The 25,604-nt window shown below is 48.2% G+C and overlaps 1 protein-coding gene across 2 annotated transcripts in view; it reads right to left on the reverse strand.

Annotated features, from left to right (window-relative positions):
• Positions 1-14,255: 14,255 nt before the first annotated feature.
• The window catches only part of MTMR14 (myotubularin related protein 14), a 200,769-nt gene continuing 189,420 nt past the window's right edge, over positions 14,256-25,604 (reverse strand). For both annotated transcript variants that reach the window (XM_078661856.1, XM_078661855.1), the window contains one exon: positions 14,256-16,067. In XM_078661856.1, coding sequence (XP_078517982.1) covers positions 15,887-16,067 — 181 coding nt within the window. In that variant the 3' untranslated portion in view covers positions 14,256-15,886. The remainder of the gene's footprint in view (positions 16,068-25,604) is intronic.

Below are 25,604 nucleotides of genomic sequence, written 5' to 3' on the forward strand. Positions count from 1 at the left end.
TTTCATGTTCTTCACATCTTCGATCCAGGCTTGCATCCCTCCGGACACTTTCCTTCTTCACGGCAGCAGCACGTCGCCATTGAAAATGACAATGCGACTCAACACCATTTGACACCTATGCACCCGGCTTCCCTGGGTGAGGTAACTGGAGTACTCCGATGCTCCCGTGTGTGTTGGCACTAGAACCCCCTACGTCTAAAGGGGTTTGCTCTAAGTCCTCTGCTAAGTGCCCTTTAACTTTAAAATTCCAACCGCGACTTTCCCAATAGAAGCTAACGGAGCTCGCTGCTGTGTTCTCTCACTGCAAACGTCCCCCGTGGATCCCCTTTGTCACTATCTTGGGTGGTTCCTTGGGGTCCCGGCAATTCTACAGGCTCTAGGCACTGTGTCTAGTCAAATCGTGGTTCTTACACCACTTTCTTACTATATGGTTTGGTCTCCCCCTGGGGCCCATTGTATATTGTGCTATTTACTGAAGTTCTATCAGGTTGATATTGTGTATCTTGTTCTCTAATCTCATAAAGAGGTTAGTAGAGAGTGTTTAGAAATAAATACATATATTTTATATATACACCTTGTGTGGTTTTCCTGTCATGTGGTCATTCAAGAGGTTATAATCTGGTAAAACAAGCTGCTTTACACTCCTTCAAGACTTAGCCTGAAGGCTGCTCTCCAAAACTACCACTAGGATAGCTTTCAATAAAGGTGGTCTTAAACCTATCATCAATAAGGGTTGTTTGGACTGGTGCAAGGTGCACACTAGAACTAGTGGACAGCATATGCCAGGCCAACTTCTCACACCAGCCATATGCAAATCAGTCTGGACTCTGTTCCTCATGGGAACAGTCCAGTTCAAACTGCCAAGCAAGGTCTTCCCTGGTCCGGAAACAAGCATCCTGGGACCAGTTTCAGGGTACTCACCCCTCATCAGCCAGGCTAGCTTGAATCCTGTGGCACAGTGAGCAAGAGAGCCACGTTTGGGCATACACTGCCAACTTAAGGTGAATAAATCAAAATCTTCTAATGTTCAGTGTACTCGAATCTTCAGTAAAAATCTACATTGCCTTAATACTCATTCTACTGGAGTAAACCAACCCCCCTTTTCCTTCCCACCCTCTTTATTTATATACAGATTCCATTTCAGAAAAACTGAGCCCAATAGATCTTAATATCTTTTCAGCTCCACCCAGACACTGCAAGAGCCCACATAAAAGGTAAATGATTGCAAAGAATGTACTTAAACTTGAGGCGTTTAATACCAAGGGGTTAAACTATTCAGTCAAATAGAAAAAAAAGATTCTACACTATTGCCACAAACTCAGGGGAGATATTCTCCTACAGACAATGAGAATTGGCCCAACAGAAACAAGAAGTACGCAACACTCCTGGATCCAAAATAACAGCTGCTCTCCGGTACACAACCAAAAAACATGGTGTCATCACACTCATAAAAACAAAAACACACACAACAGGATTCAATGGCATGGAGTCCCATCACAATGACAAAGGCAGATGGTTATTTTCCAGGCTAAACAAGGATACAAGCCTTACTATTAACATCTATGCACCCACTATTGATGAACCCCAATTTTAATAGACCTTAACAAATGAAAATAAAACTCCCAGAATCCTCCCCAAGTAGCAATTTAATTCTTGGAGATTTCAATCTACTTTGGGATACTACTCTGGACACACTCTACTTGCAACCACAAGTTAAATGAATCCCATCTTAATGAGAACACTATAAGAAGCTCACCATACGGCATCTTTATAATCCAACCATCAGCAAATTTACTTTTTTTGCTCATCCACACAATACTTTCTCCCTAGAATAGACTGTCTCCTGTGTAGTCACCCACCTAAACCTCATTCAACCACCCCCAACACAGAATCCATACTGCTCTCCGACCATGCTTGCATATCCCTGGAACTCCCTCTCCAAACCAAAAACTAGTGAAAGGGGGGGGGGGGGGGGGAAAGAGGGGGGGTCAGTAACACATACACCTTGACTGGGACCCTGGTACCCAATGCTTCATGCCAGCGGTTGGCAGCAGTTTGAAGACTTTGGGCTACCAACTTGACCCAGCAGGTAGCTGAGATTTTGTGTCCCTATGCGGTGACTTGCTCACTGCCCCTTGGAGTCTCGGCTTCAACTGGGCTCTGGAGACTGCTTCTCCTTGAACAGGACACAGTCCCTCTCCTTTGCTAGCCACCATGTGCAGTCCACACCAGAGCAGCGCTTCTTTGCTGGATTTATGGTAAAGCAGGGCAGTCCTTCAGTCCTTCTTCCAGTCCGTCAAAATCAAATTCCGGGGTGCCAGGTGAAATCTACTTATGCTCAGAAAATGCCCTCAGGGTAGGATGTGGCTGGCTGCCAATGGGCTACCAGGTTCCCTCCAACCTGATGGCCACTTGCTGAAAAGTGTGGCATTTGGGTATTCCAGGATGCACCATCCTGTCTACTCCCAGTAGGGCAGGACCCCTCTCACGGTGTGTGGAGCTCCCAAGCCTAAACCAGAGGAGTGGTTACCTAGGGGGCTACGGGCCCATGAAAATCCGGTTCAGTAACAGGTTTCCCCATCTCGGTCTCTAGTACCAGCCTGTCTGCCCGAACGATTATGCAGCCTCTTTCCCAAGTGTTACCCTTCTGCCCTTCAAAGGTGGCTTCTCTTTCAAAGCTCGCCTTTTTGGGCCAACTAGTGTGGCTTCTGCAAGGAAGGAGCAGACCCCTCCTTCCAGAGCACGCCCGTATTGTAACCTTTCCTGGGAGTCGGTAGCACGTCTCCTCAGGAAGGTAGCAAGATGCATCTGCTACAGGACCACCATAATGGCAGAAAGTTCTCGGCCATAGAACCCCTATGTGCAACCAGTACAGCCACAGGGGGACTGAAGGCAACAAATAAAGCTGCACACTGCAACTTGTTAATTTCGACCTGAGAATCAAGGCAGGGTAAGGGTAATAAGTTGTTTGAAACCTTGGATGGCACACCTTGGTTGCACCGTTCGAGTTAGCACAGCTGAGGAGTCAGCATGTAACTTTGCACTCGCCAATTGGGAGACTACATTTTTCAATACTGAACAACGACAGTTTACCGATTGTACTACCAGAGCATGTGAAAAACATTTTCTGACCAATGAGATCGGTTGCACTCTGCCTTTGGACTTGCTAGCCCTGCCATAGGGGTAACTTACACATCTCTGGACGACGTCTGGCCTCGTCATTGCTTTGAATGGAGTACATCGTGGCAGCTCTTCCAGCCTGCAAATGGCTGGCTGGGCGTCTCGTTGTACTCGTCCCACACAGGGTGGCAAAACCAGTGCTGCAATCACTGGGGAGGGGTCCCTCTAGCTTACATACCTGGGTACCATTTGTTAGACGGGGACCTGGAGGGTCGGCCGAGCACAGTGATCGCACAGACAGGTAACTTCCCCCCCACAGATGGACACCACACAAAGCTTATGGTAACACCTTTTATAGGCACTTCGGGTAGTAGAGTGGTACGATACAGGGCGATCAGGACACGATGATCCTCTCAATTCTAGTCTCTAGTAAGGGAAGGGGGTAGCGGGACAGTCTTGGTACCCACGGGTACGGGTGTGTAACGGTGATAGCTCACAATCCTCGAGCTCGGTGTTCGGATGGGTCAGACCGCGGCAGCGCCGGCAGGTCCCGAAGAGGTCGTAGGTGGCACGGGCCGCGGCAGCGCCAGCAGGTCCCAACGAGGATGAAGGTTACAACGGGCCGCGGCAGCGCCAGCAGGTCCCACGAGAATGCAGGTTGCAACGGGCCGCGGCAGCGCCAGCAGGTCCCACGAGGATGAAGGTTACAACGGGCCGCGGCAGCGCCAGCAGGTCCCACGAGAATGCAGGTTGCAGAGGGCCGCGGCAGCGCCAGCAGGTCCCACGAGGATGAAGGTTGCAGAGGGCCGCGGCAGCGCCAGCAGGCAGGACAATAGTTCACAAGGCAGGGCTGTGGCAGCGCCAACAGTCCGTCAAGGATGAGTTCGTCGCGGTGTCTCTCGACTCCAGGATACAACTGCCTTCCTGTCCTGGGGCTGCCTCAGTTATAGGTCTGGCGCCCTTTGATGTCCGGACCCTCGCTCTTGGAGGTCGGGAGGTCTGGGATGAGGGAGTCCAGACACCCAGCAGGGGGGTGGAGCCAGCGCCCGAGGAGGCTGGGGGTGCTCGGCACCTGGCGGGGGAGAGCCGTCGACACTTCGTACTCCCATTGACCTGCCAAGTGGGCCGTTCACCTCCTGGGTGGAGGGTGGTGCCGGGATGTCGGGGCCTGGCCAGGCCCAGGGTTGGGGTCGGGCTGAGGCCGCGCGGCCGCGTGGTGCCGTGTCCAAGATGGCGGCTGGGCCGGGCAATGGTGCTGACGGTGGCCCGGGCCCTGTCCTGCGGGGAGGGAGCGAGCCCTTCATGTGGCCTGTCCAACATGCGTCCCCCCCAGCTGAAGGCGGGGAGAGTCACCCATCTTCTTGGGGACTCTCCTCGTCGAGGCGGAAAAAGCGGGACAGGCCATCCGCGTTGGCGTGGTCTTGGCCGGGTCGATGTTCCACAGTGAAGTCCATCCCCTGCAGGGAGATGGACCAACGTAGTAGTTTCGGGTTTTCCCCCCGCATCTGCATGAGCCATTGCAGGGGTCGATGATCGGTCTGGACCCGGAAGTGGGTGCCGAAGAGATAAGGCCGGAGCTTTTTGAGGGCCCACACCACGGCGAAGGCCTCCCTCTCGATGGTGCTCCAGCGTCGTTCTCGGGCCAGGAGCCGTCTGCTGATGAAAGCCACTGGCTGGTCAAGTCCTTCGGGGTTCAGCTGGGAAAGGACTGCCCCAACGCCATGGTCGGAGGCATCTGTTTGGACGATAAATTCCCGACTGTAGTCGGGGGCCTGGAGCACCGGGGCGGAGCACATGGCGGCCTTCAGCTTCTCGAAGGCCGCTTGACAGTCGGGGGTCCAGTTGACCTTCTTTGGTTGGTTTTTGGAGGTGAGTTCCGTGAGGGGCCCTACGATGCTGCCATAGTCCCTCACGAACCGTCGGTAGTAGCCCGTGAGTCCCAAGAAGGCGCGGACCTCGGTCTGGGTGATGGGGGACTGCCACGACTGGATGGCCGCGATCTTGAGTTGCAGAGGGGCCACCAGACCGCTTCCCACCTGGTGCCCGAGATAGGTCACGGACCCCTGGCCAATTTGGCATTTGCTGGCCTTGATCGTGAGGCCAGCTCGTTGGAGGGCCTGTAGCACCTCTCGGAGGTGGTGGAGGTGGTCGGACCAGTGGTGGCTGTACACAGCGATATCGTCCAGGTAGGCGGCGCTGAATCCTTCGAGTCCTGCCAGGACCTGGTTTACTAGCCGCTGAAAGGTTGCTGGGGCATTCTTCATGCCGAATGGCATGACCTTGAAGTGATAGTGGCCATCCGGGGTAGAGAATGCAGATCGTTCTTGGGCCCGGGGTGTGAGACCGATCTGCCAGTAGCCCGCTGTCAGGTCGAAGATGCTGAGGTAGCGGGCAGCTCCCATGCGGTCGATTAGTTCATCTGCTCGGGGGATGGGGTGTGCGTCTGTTCTGGTGACCGCATTCAAGCCCCGGTAGTCGACGCAGAACCGGAGCTCCGGCGTGGCGCCGGGGGCGGCCGCTTTGGGGACCAGTACCACTGGGCTGGCCCAGGGGCTGTCTGAGGGCTCGATGATCCCGAGGGTGAGCATCTTGGCCACCTCCTCTTGGATGCAGGCCCGTACCCGATCTGGTACGCGGTAGGCCCGATGGCGGATAGGGGGACTGTCTCCCGTGTCCACGTCGTGTAAGCACCAGGGGGTGACCCCTGGGGTGAGGGAGAACAGGGTGGAGAACTGTAGCAGGAGGACTCGGCAGCCTTGGCGCTGTTCCAGGGTGAGGGCCTCCGAGAGTCGGACCCCGTCCACGGAGCCGTCCTTCTCCCGTGACCGTAGGAGGTCAGGGAGGGGTTCGGAGTCCTCCTCGGTTCCATTGTCGGTTGCCATCAGGAGGCTGAGTTCGGAGCGTACAAAGTGGGGTTTCAGTCTATTAGCGTGGAGGACCCGGAGAGGGTTTCGGGAAGATTCCATATCGATGAGATAGGTGACAGGGCTCTTGCGCTCGATTACTTTGAAGGGCCCCGTCCATTTGTCTTGCAGGGCGCATGGTTCGGTGGGAGACATTACCCACACTTGTTGACCGGGTTCAAATTCGATGGAGGATGCATTTCTATCGTACCACCTTTTCATGTCCTCCCGACTGGCCTCCAGGTTTGCTTTTGCCATCTCTCTGAACCTTCCGGTCTGGTTGCGGAGGGTTAGGAGGTACTTGAAAACATCTGGAGGGTTCTTTAGAGGGGGCATTTCCCAGCCTTCTTTGACTAGGCTGAGCGGGCCTCGCACCGGGTGTCCATACAAGAGTTCGAAAGGGCTGAAGCCGAGGGACTTCTGGGGGACTTCTCGGTAGGCAAAGAGAAGGCACGGTAGTAGCACATCCCACTGGCGACGGAGGGGCTCTTCCAATCCCCCAATCATCCCTTTGAGCGTGCGGTTGAACCGCTCAACCAGTCCGTTCCCTTGAGGGTGATAGGGGGTCGTGAATCGGTAGGTGACCCCACACTGTTGCCAGAGGGACTTCATGTATTTTGAGATAAAGTTCGTACCCCTGTCGCTGACGACTTCTCGGGGGAAGCCCACTCGAGAGAAGATCCCCATCAAGGCTCAACCCACTACTGGGGCTGTTATCGTACGAAGGGGGACCGCCTCAGGATAGCGGGTAGCGTGATCCACCAGGACCAGGATGAAGCGATGTCCCTGTGCTGTTCGGGCGTCCAGGGGCCCCACAATGTCTATTCCCACCCTTTCGAACGGGGTGGTCACCACGGGGAATGGTTGTAGGGGTGCCTTGAGTTTGCGGCCGCTCTTCCCACTGGCCTGGCAGGTCGGGCAGGACCGGCAATGGTTGGATACGTCGGTCCTCATTTTGGGCCAAAAAAAGTGAGTCACCAGGCGGTGGTAGGTCTTGTCTTGGCCCAGGTGCCCGGCCAGGGGGACATCGTGGGCTAGGTTCAACAGGAAGTCTCTGAAGTGGAGGGGCACCACCAGCACTCGCCCGGCCCCCAGTTCTGCGATTTTCTGTTCGCTGTACAAGAGATCATTGTCCCAATAAACCCAGTGGGCCCCGGTGGTGTCTCCTTGGCTCTGGGCGAGCGCTTGCTGTCGCAATCCCTCGAGGGAGGGGCAGGTCTTTTGCTCCTGCCGGAATTGTTCCTGGGTGGGCCCCCCTTCTTGACGCCACTGAGCCAGGTCGGGAAGCTCGGGGGGCTGTGTGGACCCCTCTGGGGTGGGGTCCGGGTGGTCGGTCTGGAGGAAGTCTTCTTCTGGAGTGATCGAGGGCGGAGGCGCTGCCCATTCTGGTTCTTCTGGTCTAGGGATGGTGCGGGTGGCCATGGACCGGGTTGTTACGCATGCCCAGTCCGGGAGACCCAACATCCCCAGATGCTCTCTTCTTTCCACAGCGGCCCACGGGGAGCTCTCGAGATCGTTCCCCAGGAGGCAGTCTACGGGGGCATCGTCACGGACAGTTACTTTCAGCATGCCGGACACTCCTCCCCATTCGAAGGGGACGCAGGCCATCCGACACAGGCTCTCCGAGTTGTCTGCCGATCGGACGGGGCAAAGTACGTTTGGTAGGATTTGTTCTGGGGTCACCAGGTGACAGCGGACGGCCGTCACACTGGCCCCGGTGTCACGCAGGGCCTCGGCCTTGCGCCCATTGATGCTCACCCATTGGCTGTACTTCCGAGTGTTGGCGGGCAGGGGAGTCCGCGGGACCATGTCTCTTCCTCCCAGGCATGCCAGGGTCATGGCGGCGGGTTCCCACTCTAACTGCTCCGACTCATAGGTCTCCGTGTCTTCGGAGATTTGTTCTTCTCCCAGGGCGGCGGCCGCCATCTGGCGGGGCCCGGGGACCTGGTTCTTCGGGCAGGTCGGGTCACTGGCATAGTGGCCGACTCGCTGGCATCGATGACACGTCACGTTAGCTCGGAACCCCGGGCGCATCGGGGGGTTTCCCCGGCCTGCTGGAGCCGGGGTGGCGTTAGTGGGTGCGGCCGGGGCGGCGTCTCTGCCCCGGCCCGGGCCTCCTCCTCCTCCTCGGGGACGATGGTGACCTTGGTTGGTTCTGTTCTGCTCATTCGGCCCACTCCGGGCCACTCGGGTGCTCTCCCACCGGTCAGCCTCGGTGGCGAGCTGCCGGGGTTCAGTCAATTTACTGTCGAGGAGGTGCTGCCTGAGCTCGACAAAGCAGTTGTTGGAGAGGTGCTCCCATACAATGAGATTGAAGAGTTGTTCGTAAGTGGTTACGTTGTTACCCTTGATCCACCCCTCGAAGGCTCGGCTGAAATAGTTCACGTATTCCAACCACGTCGTACCTGGGATCCGGGTGCAGTTGCGGAACCTCTGGCGGTACATTTCGGGTGTAAGTCCATATCGACTGAGGAGGGCGGCCTTCATATGGTCATAGGACGTCATTTGATGGTCCGGAAGCTGCAGCAGGGCATCACGACCCTCGTTGACGAATCTCCCCCATAGACCGGCTCCCCAGTCACTTCGAGCGACCCGGTGGGCGGTCATGGCAATCTCATAGGCTTTGAACCACTGCTGTATGTCGTCGTTCCGGTGATATTCTCGGACCACATCCTTGGGGATGTGGACCTTCTGCTCGGTAGGACCCGGGGAGTGCGGTTGCTCGGGCACCCCTAGGTTTTTGTTCAGTTTGCGTATTTCTATCTCCGCTAGTTTGCACTCGTGCTCGTATGCCAGTCTTTTTTCTTCGAGGTCTCTCTGTCTCTGTTTTTCCTCTCGCTCTTCTCTGAGCCGTAAGTGTTCTAAGTTTATTTTTTGTTCCGCCAGTTTCAATTCTCCGTCTAATCTGAGTCGTGCCAAGTCTAACTCGTGTAATCTATTTTTTTCCCGCTCCTGGATCTCTTCATGGGAGGGGCCTGGTCTCCGTTCCTCCGTCCGGGTGGTGTTGACTTCCGGGGCTGCGGGGTCCCGGGGGGTTGCGGTATTTGTCTCTGTCCAGGCCTCTAGGGCGTTTTTGAAGTCTTCTTTTGTGCTTAGCCCGGTGGTAGCAATGCCTAAGTCCATGCAAAATTGTTTGAGCTCTCAGTGGTTGTATTCTTCCAGCTTTTCCATCTGGAACTTCTCCGCCGATCCGCTCTCTTTGGTCGTCATTGTGGTTTTAGTCGTAGGGTGAGTTACTGTCTGTACGGTACGCGTTGGTTCGGATCGCGCCGCTAGCCACCAATGTTAGACGGGGACCTGGAGGGTCGGCCGAGCACAGTGATCGCACAGACAGGTAACTTCCCCCCCACAGATGGACACCACACAAAGCTTATGGTAACACCTTTTATAGGCACTTCGGGTAGTAGAGTGGTACGATACAGGGCGATCAGGACACGATGATCCTCTCAATTCTAGTCTCTAGTAAGGGAAGGGGGTAGCGGGACAGTCTTGGTACCCACGGGTACGGGTGTGTAACGGTGATAGCTCACAATCCTCGAGCTCGGTGTTCGGATGGGTCAGACCGCGGCAGCGCCGGCAGGTCCCGAAGAGGTCGTAGGTGGCACGGGCCGCGGCAGCGCCAGCAGGTCCCAACGAGGATGAAGGTTACAACGGGCCGCGGCAGCGCCAGCAGGTCCCACGAGAATGCAGGTTGCAACGGGCCGCGGCAGCGCCAGCAGGTCCCACGAGGATGAAGGTTACAACGGGCCGCGGCAGCGCCAGCAGGTCCCACGAGAATGCAGGTTGCAGAGGGCCGCGGCAGCGCCAGCAGGTCCCACGAGGATGAAGGTTGCAGAGGGCCGCGGCAGCGCCAGCAGGCAGGACAATAGTTCACAAGGCAGGGCTGTGGCAGCGCCAACAGTCCGTCAAGGATGAGTTCGTCGCGGTGTCTCTCGACTCCAGGATACAACTGCCTTCCTGTCCTGGGGCTGCCTCAGTTATAGGTCTGGCGCCCTTTGATGTCCGGACCCTCGCTCTTGGAGGTCGGGAGGTCTGGGATGAGGGAGTCCAGACACCCAGCAGGGGGGTGGAGCCAGCGCCCGAGGAGGCTGGGGGTGCTAGGCACCTGGCGGGGGAGAGCCGTCGACACTTCGTACTCCCATTGACCTGCCAAGTGGGCCGTTCACCTCCTGGGTGGAGGGTGGTGCCGGGATGTCGGGGCCTGGCCAGGCCCAGGGTTGGGGTCGGGCTGAGGCCGCGCGGCCGCGTGGTGCCGTGTCCAAGATGGCGGCTGGGCCGGGCAATGGTGCTGACGGTGGCCCGGGCCGTCCTGCGGGGAGGGAGCGAGCCCTTCATGTGGCCTGTCCAACACCATTTGCTAGGGATTTACTGGCAAGCTAGTTCAGCCATTTGGGTAGAGAACAATTCAATGTGAGGGTACAGGCACCGAGGTCTGGTTGGCAGGTATCATTGCACTCCGAGTCGACAAAACAGCCAAATCAGTCACAAAATTTGGGGGTGCCCACCCAAAAGTGGCATATACGTACACCGTCTCTCCCATAACACAAGGTAATTGTTTTCCCCCTCATTTTACTGTTTTTCTCCGAAATAATAAAATTCAAAATTCTCTGAACTGAGAAAGTGACAGACAAGAACTTGGGGGATGACGAAATCAGAATGCACCTACGTCTATATACACTCGCGGGTGAAGAGCTGTGCTTTACAATTCCAGACAGATACATTTATTTAGCGGTCTAAGGACACTTTGCGGTGAAAAATAACTTCTACGTTTTTTACCTTGTTTATTTGTGCTTTCTTACTGCCACCTACTTTGGAGCTGACATTATTATTATTATTATTATTATTAAACCATTTTATAATGCGCTCCATTACTGGGGAGTATCCTGGCGCGAAAAGAGGGAAGAAGAAACAGACAGCAGAGCACAGAGAAAGAAAAAAAAAAAAAAAAGGACACATCAGATTGTACTCTTGAAGAGGTGGGTTTTCAAGTGTTTTTTGAATGCCGCCACTGTAGGCATGGAACGCAGATGGAAAGGAGAGCGTTCCAGGCCCGGGCCACAGTCACAGAAATCAACTGGCCCCCAAGTCTGGCACGTTTAAAGCGTGGGAGGGACAGTTTAAACAGAGTAGAAGATCTCAGGGTACGTGCAGGGACATAGCTGATAAATCTCTTTCTCAGATAAAGGGGGCCTTGATCATGGGTTGCCCGAAATGCCAGCACCAGAGATTTAAACACAATGCGCTGTTTAACGGGGAGCCAATGGAGCGTGCGCATCTCCGCGCGAACGCTCTTCCATCTAGGTATGTTAAATAATAGACGGACGGCCGCATTCTGAATAATTTGCAGGCGCTGCACCAGATAGGCAGGAATGCCACTAAACAGTGCATTGGCATAATCCAACCTCGCCAAGATGAGCGCCCGAGCAACCGACTCCCTCGCATCCCTGGGGAGCAGGGGGAAGAATTTGCGAAGCATTCTCAATGTGGCGAAGCAGGTGCCGGTAAGCTTCTTAATATGATGCTCAAATTTAAGGTCCTCCGCGAACCAGATGCCAAGGTTTTTGGCAGGGCTCCCCATCTCCTTAGGGCCAGGAATGTTAGAAGGCCACAGTGAGCTCCTAAACGGGAGGGGAAAAGAGCCATAAAAAAGCACCTCTGATTTGTCCTCGTTACACTTCAGCTGGGCCTGCGTTAACCAGCGAAATACAGAGGACAAACACAAGTGGACCATAGATGTATCTAGATCGGCGTCCGGCCAGGTGAACAGCAGTTGGGTATCATCTGCATACCCTATGATCTTAGCCCCAAACTGTTCCGCTAGATAAACCAGGGGAGTGATGTAAACATTGAACAGTAAGGGGCTAAGAGTTGATCCCTGCGGGACACCTGTGAGCAGAGGTTTAGGCTCAGAGGCATGGGGAGGCAGCCAGACCTGCTGAGTCCTATCCGATAAGAAAGAGGACATTAGGAGTTATTGTTTTACCTTGGTGACTGGATCGATACCCACAAGTTCAGCTTGGCATTTCTCTTTACTCTAGTAGTTCAGATGGACCTAAACCCATCTTTGCAGGACTGGAAGCAGTCATGTTGCATCACTCAAATGTGCTATGAAGGATTGCATATCCAGCAAGGATGTTCTTGTATTTTGATTGTCACTCTCCAAGGCTTTTTGGGCATGAATAAATGTTTGCAGCTGCATGGGTGTTGCCTTCCCCAATATCTTTAGAACAAAGTAGTAATCAGGGATAGTTTTTAGGGTCATGATTTTTGTCTAGTAGAGCTTTTTTTTCCATTTAGTCTGAGGTGACAAAAGTATTTTTATGCACCTTTTGGTATGTTCCTTCTTTGGCAGAAACAGTAATTCGTTTGGTGTAATGATTGGGCAAATTCATTTGTGCATTCTTACAAATTTCAAAGCATTGGTTTCCTGCTCAAGCTGTTGAGGTGGCTGGAAACTGTTTTCAGTCGTTCAGGTATTTTAAACAGGACACATGTCCTCCCTACCTGTGAGAGTAGACGGATTCTTTTACCGGATCATTGCAGTGTTTTGTTCTGAGAACTTTATCTGGTTTGCTTAAAATAATGCGAGTGGAAAGGACACGGTCTCTTCATTCACCGCTGTAAAGAGGCAGTTGTAAAAAGCATGAAGTGGAAGATAGTTTGAAAAAGCAACTCCTCTAAGCAAAGGATGACCCTTTTTCCACTTAGAGCATAATCCGCTGCTAGCTCTACTGCTGTGTCTGGCTCAGCGGAAGGTTTTTCTTTCCCTTTTTCCAACCAGCAACTGAGAAACTAAGGGACGCCTCATTTGTACTGTTTTGACTAATACCCAAGACTGTCCACATAGTCTGCGTGGTCCTTTTGAGCAGCTTACCGTTGCCTTCAGGCTCATACTATTGGGCATCCAGAGACGTTTGCTACCTGGTGTCAAAACAGTAATCGCATCACCTTCGCGTAAGATACTAAGAAAATCAATAAGGACTTTGAAGTACTCCACGTCCGGGCATCTGGCTTCGAAAGAGCTGGACGTCAAAGAGTTTATGAATATAGAAGCGATGCTCGATGTCAGGCAGGCCAGAGCCTCAATCGTTCTAGCAGCTCCTGTACCTCAAAAGAAGATGCATAGGGTGTCAAGCTTGCTCCAGGATGTACATAAGGCATGCTGGTCCTCCTCTTACAGAGGTCAGCCACTGAGATACAGCAAACTTATTGGAAAAATGTCAGCACTTTAACAGCAATTCTCTTTGCTAATTTGATTTGATATTTTTGATATTTGAAGGGGTATTTCTAAAGCGCAGCGTTCGCTCCGGAGGGAGCATCATGGCGCTAAACCACATTATAGTAATGCCCTATATTTAGTACCAGCAAAATCAATTCTGGGATAACACAAGCATCTCAGTCAGTACCCCTCGGTTAGAGCAGTCAACGGTATGCCTCGGTGAAGTCCTCTCTCCCATTCTGCTGCAACAGGGGAATGTTCTGCCAGTATGGTAACAAATTAGATTTGAATGTCTGACTTTGGATTGCAAATCCTGCAGCCGGTCAAGCGCTTGTGGGGACAGAGGGGCTATCCCATGTACTGCTTTGTGAACCAAAGAGGGAGATCTGGTTGAGGTCACAATGTGTATAAAGCACACTCAAATTCAAAGGACAGAGCTGGGGAAGGTGTTGTCCAAGTAGGGCATCTGTCCTTAGACTTTCCAGGCATGTACACATTTCTGTCCCTATAGGTTGTAGTTCAGAAAGGCATTAAAAACATAACTCGTTATTTTAATCAGGGCGGTTGAATGAGTCGCGGGATTGGATGCCCTTAGGTAGTTATCGCTATAAAAATGTACAAGACTATTATGATGACACTAATAAAGAAGTTAGAGAAACGTCAGAAAACGTTATATAGGGAAAAAATAAATAAGGCCACAAGAGACTTTACTGTGTTCAGGAACCTTCTCTGGGTGAGAAGAAAACTAACCGGTTAGTCCTGGGGAAGTGCATTTTCGGTTCTGTAGAGATGGTGGTCTTACAGGGTCAAAAATCAATTTGATGTTGCTTCTACTACAGCACGCTGTTAAAAATTAATCCTGTAGAGCCGGGCTGAACATCCTCAAGTGAAATTCCTAAAATTGTGCTGACGAGCATTCAACTTCCAATCAAAACCAGTGGCAAGTACTGAAGAAGCCGAATATATAATTGCTCCACCGAAGAGAATCACAAAATGACTTCGACAAGCAGAAATTCTAAAGAAATAAAATACTTTATAAAATTCAATAAAAAAAAAAAAGCTCAAAACCAGTATTGGTAAATAAAGAAATCATATATACAGAATTAAGTCTGCATTTGCTAAAAACTGGAGACTAACAGATCACTGTACACAAACAATGCTTTTTAAAATCCACCTCAACGTTTGGAATGGAGATTTAACCAACAGCACGATGGAAAAGTTTACATGAGTAGTACAATCATTTATATACCTTTTGTTGAGCTCGTTTGATTGTGAAACCGCAGCACGGGGGAACACAGAAGAGCATTTGTTGACAAAGGATAAAATGCTGAAACCATAATATTTTGCAGTATTATACAGAGGCAATTGGTGCCAACCGAAGTCCATTAAAGATTACGAATAATGTAGCAAACGAAAACATCACAAATTAGAACCCTCCGGATAAGACTTACAATGTTATCTTTTTTTTAATTCAGAATTGCATTGAACTTCAAGATAATGATGCATTTGTGCAAAGAACACAAACTGCTCAAAGGTAGAACTGAGCAGAGGGATTGTCAATTCACCACTAAAAGGGACAATAATACGTATATGGCCTTCTAAAGGAAGCAGCAGCTGAGCCCTCCTGATATATAGGGTCCCAGAGCACATTTCAGAGCTCTTAGAAGAGTGTGATGCATGGAAATAACTCACAAAGGTTGATTTAAGCGGCAGTGCATCAAGAAATTAAATGGGTTTGCAGCAAAGCATGGGCATACCACTCCCAAACTTCCAATTGCCAAGTGGATAACTCATTTTAAACGTGCAAGGAACATCGAACAAAGTAAGATTTTATAGAGGAAATTCTTTTGACTATTAAGGCGCAAGATCAGAGCAGATAATAAATTAAACACAGTGGATCAGAAAACTTTATAAAGTGGAACTGGTTTAATAAGAGGACCGATTGTGTGAATCTTCCCAGAAGTGTTCCACTTCCCCCTTTGGCGATGCCGAAGGGATTGTCACTAGACTTAAACTTTACGTATGAAACAGGCCAACTTCAGGGAAGCTCTTATAGCAGCAAGATCACTGCTACACGATCGATAAATAACGGACACACCAGTGCCTGGGAGACCAGATCTTCAGTTTCCTTTGACACAATGTTGTACTCCTCCAACATATCCATGGATATTGATTTGAGCGGTTCGACGCATCTATTAGGGTGCCCCTTTCCCCAAGCCTAACCTCTTTCCAAACACCTTTTCCTCAAATTTAGAACTGGAAGAAGTGTGCATTTTGAAACAAAAACTTATTTATGATGAAAAGGTGCCATTTAGTTAGGCCTTCCCTTGCCAAGGTGGAAAGGCCCTTCTCCTCCAGCAGAAAGCCTGGGAAACCAGCCCCAAGATCAATAGCCCATAAATGCTAAGGAAACTCATGCAAACGTCTCAAAAATATAAAGTTGAGGCAGAATGGCGGTCGGAAATTCACAGTGGTAGGGTAGCAGGGGAAAGGCAGTGATCACATTAAACCAGTCTGGAACAGTGCGGTCCACCCAGCCGGTGCAGAGCAAACTGTTGACTTCTCCGAAGATGTTCCTATGGCTTATAAAATCTTACATCCTTCATGTTTTAGGGGAAGGATAAGATGGCGTCTGCGCTTGAGTTCATACAATAGAGCTCGGCCCTCTGAGTCCAACTCCCCTTGCAAAGTGTTCTAAAAGACCACCGATGGCTCCAGAGGGGCTTGGAGTCGCCGTCTTCAGTCCAATGGTGCTGCTGTAAGCCGCCCGAAAGATAGCACGCACTGCCTCTAACCGGGACTCCCGTTCGGTCTGTGCAACAACCCTGAAAGACAAAAATATACTATTAGACTACAAATTAAAAGAAGCATGTTAGAGGTTGCCACAGCGAAGAAACAGGAGACTAGGTGTGAAACTTCCTTGTATTGAGAAAACGGTTAGGTAGGATACATTTATTTTTACTGCAGTTTTTGTATAGCGCAGAAAAAATCCAATAGGTCAGAGCACTTTATATAGAGGAGTCAAGCAGATGAAGGTAAAAGAAATCTGCATTAATTTGTGTCTTTAGGACAGTCATAATTCGTAAATTGAATATCTATGACAACGACATACCATCACACTGACACCTACCTGTTAGGTTGATTTGTATAGCGGGGCTTACCACCCGGTATTACCTCAACATTTATATTTTAACATCATCACAAGCATTAGAATTACCATAGCTCGAACACTGAACCTACCTTCACTTAGACCTCCCCCTGCCCCACCCACTCCACCACTAACCCTAACATTTGTTCCAACTGTAAAACTAAAAAAAAAAAAACTTACCCTTAACTGAAATGTAACTAGGTTAAAAATAATTACAAGCCTTAGGCTTCGTCTAAAACATTTGGCCTCGAGTAACATTCATCTCGTGGTAAAGTATATGCAAGCTAGCTTTTTTATAAAATACCTTGCCTATATGCTAATAAGAGGCATAAGTTACATCAACATAATAAAAACTTCTTACCCAAACGCAAACCCCAGCCTCACATTCATTTAAATATAAAATACGTTTCTATGTAGTTTGGTTGCAGTGGTAATGTTGCAGTGAGTGCAGGGGGGAGTAATGCTATTGAAGTAATATGAAGTTACCCTTCAGGGAGACCTTCATAAAGCCAACACTACCCAAGATACGTTACTCTCTTGTTGGGTAAAGTACTAACAAACCAATGCACAGCTGAAGTCAATGTGTTCGATCAAACCTAAGGACATTGGTGTGTGTATCGCAATATCAATCTCAGGTCTCGCTGGCCTGTCATACGCAAATATTCTCCGATTCAAAGGGCCCAATGGCGTGGAGGGGAGTGTTCCTCTGAGCCCCATCCCTTGCCATTTCTAGCACTTGTCAGCCTGAGCCTTGGTTTTGGAAGGGGGGGTGAGAGGGGTATGGAGGGAGGGAGGGATAGGAATAGTACCCGTTGACTTATACCAGGTTTTCAACCTTTGCAGATTCTGGGGATCCTATTCCTTTCCCTCATGGTGCCTCAGGGATACAGGTGCTGTGGCAATGTGGTTCCGCAGTTGGCACGCCTGTGGTGCAAACATTAAGGCTAAGGCATTTTGGTGATGCTGGGTCATAAAGTTCAGACTTGCTAAAAGCACTTTAAAAGTAACTGCCAAAGAGTAACTTCTTTACCAAGTTACAAACACAAAGTAATCTGTCCACAGACGAAAAAAGGAACCAAAATGAGGGGGAGGATATCTTATGAGGCCTTTCTTTTGACCTGTAGCTGTAGATTAACTGTAGCAGTATGAACAGTAGTGCAGTACAGTGAAAGTTGCATCAGTACTAGACACCCCAGTAGTCCTAATAGTAGTGGCTACAGTTGCAATAAGACTACTAATAAAACGTTCATTGTTGCAGCACTCGAGGCAGAAATTACAGAGGTGCTCGTACCAGTTTTAATGGCATCAATAGAAGTAGCCGTATTAGTAGGACATAATGCGCTACTTCTAGAAGAAGGGGCCTCAGTTCTGGCATCAAGTTATTGTTGGAGTACGCAGAAGTAGTTATAGCACCATTTGGTGCAGTGATGCGTTGTCCCCATCTCTTCACCCTTCTACGTCAACTACACTGGCTTCCTATTAGAAAACGAGCAATCTTTAAGCTTCTACGTACTGTGTTTACATCGCTCCACGGGACGGGCCCTTCTTATCTTAAGAAGAAACTTGAATATTATATACCCGTGTGTCAGCTGAGATCTAGCAATCGCAAGCTCCTGTGCACCTGGAGAATTAAGAAAGTCAAAATGGGAGGTTGGGCTTTTTCTCATTTAGCCCCCCATTGATTGGAACAGACCAGGCTGTTCTAAGATCCTTATGCTCATTAGAAGACCACTTTTCAGGCGCTGAGAGATCCCCTTGGGGATGATTCGCTGCACTATATAAGGGAGTAAAATAAATAAATGTAGGAGTTGAAATATGGATTGCATTACTGTCAGTACAACTTGGGTAAATAGAACTTGTAGCACCAGCAGAGGTAGTGAGAGCTATAGCCGTAGTAGTGCTCTTAGTATCTCTCAACGCAACTCTACCAGTATTAGCGATGCAAAACTACTTCAAAGTTATGAAACCTTCGCTCTTACTCTAAATGCTCCACAAAGTGCCACTTAATATTCTTAATGTTCACTTATTAAATGCAGACAAATTTGGCCGATAAAAGCACGACAGCTTTAGGGGGCCCAAACATTCTTAGATGAAGGGTACTGCTAGATTAGCAGCAAAGTAATGTGGGCATCTGTGAAGGGACAAGTCCATCCTGGAAGGCTTGGTCGATAGCAGCAGGTTAGCCAAGCTTAAGGGCTTCTTCCTCGGGTGGCCGCCATCTCATTCAATGAAGCTGCAGCTGTACAGCCCAGATGGCCAGCCCCTGTTGGGACTCCTTTTCTTGTGTGTGCGCAGGCTTTGGTCTTTCTGCTACATTGCATGGCACTCTACAAGAGTCATGAGAACGGAATCATGTCAGAGTTAGAACCATCCAGGCAGATCCATTGGGTAGCCTGGGCCCACTTAGCAAATGAAACGTACACTGACTCATTTGGAAGAAAACCAATGAAAGATCAAGAGAGAAACCATGAGTTCAATCATTCAGGAGCCCACCTGGTCTATCCTTTACAAACACAAAGCGGCAACAGCGGCTTGCCTTCTGCACATGAGAACGGTCTGATTGTCACATATCTAGATGTACACTGTGTTCTCTGTCTGCACAGCGTGTTCAAGGTCGAATAACAATGGATGCTGTTGATTCACGTTGGTCAGTCCCACGCACAAAGACATAACAGGAGGCACAGTTGTCCAACTAAAACTCGGGTGCTTTTTAAAATGGCATTACATGAATGAAAGGGCACTTGGAGAAAACCTTTCCAACTGAGATGACCTGTGATTGTCCTGGGATGTGATATATAATGAACAAATTTCCCTCACGACCTATGTAATGACAGTGAAACCACTTCTATGATTTTACTATTATTATTTCACACAGTGTATGGCAACATCAACTTTTTTTCATTTATGTTTTTTATTTTCATTTTTTGATTTTTATAAGTACAAAAAAGTCGCATTCGTCAGTTTTTCATTTTTAACATGTACATTTTCTATAATTCATTTAATTAGATACACAGTAATTCATTTAAGACAATAAAAACATTTTGTCAGCCGTGCAGAAAAACATATAAAGATAAACAATTAAATCTCACAACACACAAACTCTCTCATTCATACTACAGTCACTCTTTTTTTCTGCGTCTGAGGGATCGCAGATAGAGACGCGATTTATTACGCAAGGCCCTGCACGGCTGACAAAATGTTTTTATTGTCTTAAATGAATTACTGTGTATCTAATTAAATGAATTATAGAAAATGTACATGTTAAAAATGAAAAACTGACGAATGCGACTTTTTTGTACTTATAAAAATCAAAAAATGAAAATAAAAAACATAAATGAAAAAAAGTTGATGTTGCCATACACTGTGTGAAATAATAATAGTAAAATCATAGAAGTGGTTTCACTGTCATTACATAGGTCGTGAGGGAAATTTGTTCATTATATATTGCTTTTGTTGCTCCTCTCTTTCCCTGACCTGTAAAGTAAACATACATGTTAATATGTCCTGGGATGTGATCCATTGCATCTGGAGGTATAGGGTCCCCCTGACAAAGCCTAAAGGTCTTCTATAATTATAATAAAATAGCTCCCAGCACGAGGAGGGTGGTAAAGGTGCTATAGTCCTGTTTCTACTGTCATTATAATAGGATTTCCCCTTTTGTGTTTTATGGAATTATAACAATGCTGATTGTATTATTCTTGTGCATTTTGCAGGTGGGATTGGCTAGTGTACTGCATCTTGGAGCACGTTAGTTAAAACAAACATTTAAAACTATACCGTGTCTCGGTTTACTCACATTGTGGACTAGTATAAGTGTAAGAGCGAAAGAGTGTTATAGATTCCCACTATTCCAGAGAGTTTACTAAGTCGCATGCTCTAGGTTGTCTAATCATTGGTAGCTTCGCTGTAGTACGGAGAACGAATGAGACACTATTGTAAGCCGGATTGGTGTTCTAGGCACTGAAGTGGCTTTTTGGTACACCACAATACACAGAGGTCCTGGTTTCCTGCGCATAGTTCTGTGCATGAGCAGAATCCCTGCAACATGGCACACCTAACGTTTGGTCTGGTACTTTTATTCGAGACACTTCAGTAGTGCTTGTACTTGTCCACAATACCCTCACTCCTATTCTCCGGATAAACAGTTGTGACGGCATAACCTATCTATATTGATACTTCATAGGTTTCTTCAAGCTTGAGGCTATAAAAAGGTTCTTTTTATTGAATTACAGACCCTTTAATGCTGCCTCACAAAAAAGTTGTTATACTTTTCTCTGTCCTTATGCCTGCAGTCGATATTGCCACCCATAGTCGCGCACCACTCCGTCATCATTTTCCTGCATATGGAGTGCCTTATTTTTGTGATTGGTTCTAACCCAGATTATCACTTTGAGGTATTCTACTCTTGGGTAACATTTCCGGCAGTGAATGGGGATGATGGCTTGTTTCATACATACACTCCCTCTGCAGTACCTATAGCATATGGGCCATATGCGACACCCAAAGTTCCGATTTCAGCATGGCAACACCATATTTGGTTTAATGGCGCCCTCCCCCACCCATGACTCTGGTCCGTTTAGGCCCTTTGTCGATTCCAGGGGCCACTTGGCCAGTTTTGGCCGGGTACACACCACATCCACGTTATCTAGCAGTCCCTGTAGACGAATTGCGTGTCTTGCTTACCTCTTTAATTGGGGTACATAGGGCTCTAGTCCAATACGTTTACTGCAATCTCCAGGTGGGAGCACCTGGGGTTGCGGCAAACCCAGCTGGCCCAGTCAGGATGTCAATTAGTCCAGTCATGGCTAATTTGGTTATGGGCAAGCGTCTTCAGAATAAGGATGATTTACCTTACTGGCTTGCAGAGAAATTTGGTGGGAGCACCTGGGGTTGCGGCAAACCCAGCTGGCCCAGTCAGGATGTCAATTAGTCCAGTCATGGCTAATTTGGTTATGGGCAAGCGTCTTCAGAATAAGGATGATTTACCTTACTGGCTTGCAGAGAAATTTGACCAGCTGGAAGCAGTATTTCCTAATACCACTCCTGTGGAAGAACACAGGATCCTAACAATTAGTTTGCAGAAATACTTAATACCAGAGGTAACTGATTTTGAGAATTGGGGTAAAGTATTCGCAGTAGTGTATGCAAAGTGTTTCGGCACACCTTCTATGACTGTTCTGCCCTCTGTGATTAAGCGTGTTCAAGGCGAGCACGGCCTGCAGCCGGCGGTTGAATTGGGAATGAGGCTTGTCGGAGTCTTTGATGTAGTTGCTGATCTCATACTTGTGAATGTGAAGTGAGATGTGGTTAACTTTCAGGTGTCTAATGCTTTGCGCCTTCTCCAAGAGGAAGAGAAACCCAGTGAGTTACCGAAAATTATTGCGGATGCTTACAAGACCATTGGGCGCAATAGTTTGGGTTTTAAGCCTTTTGCAAAAGTACAGGCACAACAACAAACTCAGACGGCACAGTCTAATAACAGCAACATCCTATCTTTCCTAAAAAGAATTAGAGAAAAAAAAAAATCAGAGAAGCAACAACAGAAACAAGAGTTGCGTGCTGCGTCACCAATACCAGAGTCGTCTGAGCACACTTATGATTTGCACGACCGCGCTAGAATTAGGTCTCATGACAGGTTTCAGGTCCCTGCTCAACGTTCTCCTCATTGTTCACAGGAAACCTCAGGCTCAGCAGCAGGTAGAGGAGATTGCCAGGGTCGCGGCAGCAGTCGAGGTGCCCCGCAAGAACTCGAGCAGCCTCGTCAGACTGACGGGTAAGGAGAGTGATTTTCCTCGTCTGCTCCCTCAGTTTCAGAAAAAGAAAGTTGCTGCTTTAAAAGCAAGATATGCAACGGACATCGAGACACAACTTAAGAACGTAACATGGGGAGTAACGCTGCTAGAAAGCGCAGCGGAGGTTACCATAGTGCGGCAAGCACTGCGTCCATTTCTGAAGGCGACAGCAACTGACACTTTTATCACAGTTGAGACTGCGGACACCAGAGTGGCTTCCCCCGATTGAAGGAAGATATCCAACGTGTTATTAAAAGGGATTTTTTGGGAACATCAGACTTCTTATGACATCTTGTTATCTGAGGGAGATTGGCCCCCACCTTTTGTTTTAGCCACTCCGAGGGGGGAGGATGTCATCCTCCCTAGTTTTTCACACAATGTACCAAAAGAGCAGGCATTGTCTTTAGCGAAAGAGTGGGCTTTGGTGCTTGCACCGGTTTTGTACCGTAATCCGGTGGGTTGGGATACACTTTCCCCCCGCATGAGATACAATTGCTGTCTATGCCACAGCCACAACCCCAATATCCCCTCTGGCGGGAAGCCAAAGCTCCCGGTTCTGAAATTCTAGATCTATTAGAGTATCAAGGAGTGATTGAGACATGTGGGTCACCAATGAATAATCCTCTTTTTACTGTAACCAAAACCAGGTGTCGTTCCGCCTAGTTTTGGATTCTCGACATTTGAAGTCTCATTGTCGAACCTGTGAGGTTCAGAATACCCATAGTTCTGCCCTGGTGGACAGTCTTGTAAGAAAAAGATTTTAAATCACACTTGACATCTGTCCTCTATAAGTAGTCAAAGGACTGCTTTTACCTCTGGTGGAAAAAACAATTCAAAAGATTAGCGTTTTCGCCACACGTGTCGTTTCTTTGTTAGACGACAGAGACCCTGATGCGTACTCGTATGTTGATGATATTTATCTCACGGACGACAAATTATGGGTGCATCTTTGTCGCGTGGACCGCATTATAATTTTGTTTGCGGACTACAGTTACAAATTTAACTTTGCAAAATCACACATTGCAGAGTACACAGTGTTGTTCCTGGGCTCTGAGCTCAATAATGAAGGTAGAGGCTTGGCACCTCACTGCTTGGAGAAATGCGTACATTTGCGTTCTCCTACACCTCTGAAAAAATTGCTATCTTTTCTGAGATTTTAGAATTTTGGTCGAACTTATATTCCTGAATATGCCTAGCGTATCAAGCTGCTATATGCCTTGATACAACCGAACTTTTCAAAAGCCTTCTGGCTTCTGGAACATTCAGCTATTCTGCAATCTTTGCAGTCTGATCTGCTTGAATCTAAATACTTGTTGACGCATGATAACCACACAAACCTGCTCCTCCAGTAATTAAGAGGACCCTCTTCCCACAGCCTAACGAATAGGACTATCACATTACATTAATGGATGGCAAAGACAGAAACCTTTAGAGTACCAACAGAAAATCTACACAACCTTTGAGTTTGAATTGGGGAGGGGGAGGTGAGGGGTTAAAAAGTCAGTATACCAGAGTTCCATACGCACTCCAGAGTTGCATTCAGACTAGAGCAGAAAGCTTTTTTTTTTTTTTTTTTTTTAACAATGCATATCAAAAACGTTTATTAAATTAAGAGTCACTCCTATGTGCTATTCATTTGTGGATATGTCACTACAATAAATACTACTGCAAATCGGTCAGGAAACATCTTGGCAATAAAGGATTATCGATAAAAATGTTATAAAACTCAAACTCTGCTAAGCTTCTAGAAAAGTGTTGATGCACAAGAATACTGAACTCACACCACAAAGTTACATTTTAGTTTTATATGCAACAAAAAGCCTGGGACGTCACAATGTTGCACGTCAGAGTAAGTTTAAGAGTACAGAAAAATTGATTTTTGCATCCTTGACACAGGAATCCACGTAGTTTTCTTGAGTAATGGTTTCCTTTTTAACATCCCTCCATAGAGATTAGACGTGCGGACTGGTCACATGAATACGTTGAACAGTCTGGCCATAACTCATTCAAAGTTGGCACTGGGCAAGGAGACTGATCAGAGAGGCTACGAGAGGCTAGTCATTCAGTTTGGAGGGTCATCCTGATCTAGGCAAGGTTCACGGGACATTACTTTTTTTATTTTCCTTTTTTAAATGTATCCATCCTTGCCTTTCTGCATCTTTACCCTGAACTTTGTGTAAAAGCCTCTTGGTGCTTATGGTGGATTATTTGCTTTGAATATCCCAACAAGCAGAAAACCTACATGACTTAAAAACTTTAGAGATTCAGATGACGATAGGTTAAACTCTGCAAAGATTGAGTTCAATCAACTGAGAGTATAATTCTAAATAGCACCGGCTCTATCCAAGCCAATCTAAGACTCATCTCAGGGGCGGACACGTATCCACCTAGCTAATTCCATTTCTACATGATTTTGCCAATTGCAGATTGTGTGGTGGGATTTATAGCTAAAATCTTAATGCATCTTAAGGCAGCTGAATTAGAGCTAGAAAGTGTTATGATTTGAATTGAGGTGCAGACCGTTTGTAGATTTCTTTTTTTTAGCCCAGAACAAAGTAGGACGCAAAAGGTTTTTCCAAATCATAATTGGAAGTTTCTCAGTAAACACACATACACCAGTCATTGCAGACACTCAATGGAATGGAAATGCCTGCGAGAAAAGACTGTACACAGTGAATGAACAACCGCAAGAAATTTATAAACATTTCAGTAAACTATTCTGCACATGAGAGTCATTTGTTCACTCCGACCAGGGTAGTTGGTGCATAATTGCATGGACGGATACTATAGGTAGCTTGCGCTTTGGGTGGGAGAGGACAACGTGGAGCCGAAAAAACACCTACCCGGATCAATTTTTAGAAGCAGGAACTAACTAGGCACTTGAGGGCAGATGAATAAGTGGAACGCTTTTGCTCTTAAGCAAGTAGTCCACGATGATGCATTGTACATTTGCCTAGAGTTTAACTTGAGCCGGTGTTTGCTGGTGCTCGGCTCTGGCACTTATTTCGTAACACTGGCAATGCTACTGGAAGCTCACCACATGGTGGTGCTGTTAGCCTATTATTACAATTTTTTTTAACCACAGGAGTAAAGTATTTATTCGATATATGGTAGCAAAAATAATACCATGGTGGCTAGGCCATTCTTACGGCTCTGGGTCACCTAGTCAGTCAAAACTAATTTTAGTAAGACTGTAGTGGTTAGGGGGAAAAGATGATAGGGGTAGGTGATGTGGCAGGGCTTTGAGATGACACAAACAGCAGTGGCATTCAAGAAATATCTTGGGCCCTTGTACTTCTTTTAAAAATGGAGCACTGGTGCAGGATTAACTAATGTGCAGTGAGCAACTTTGACACAACACTACAAAGGCATCATGGTGCTAGTTGGTACTTTTGCATCTAAAAGCAATAATCAAAAGGTTT

Source organism: Lissotriton helveticus, chromosome 9, assembly GCF_964261635.1.
Source record: "Lissotriton helveticus chromosome 9, aLisHel1.1, whole genome shotgun sequence".
NCBI classification, from domain to species: domain Eukaryota; kingdom Metazoa; phylum Chordata; class Amphibia; order Caudata; family Salamandridae; genus Lissotriton; species Lissotriton helveticus.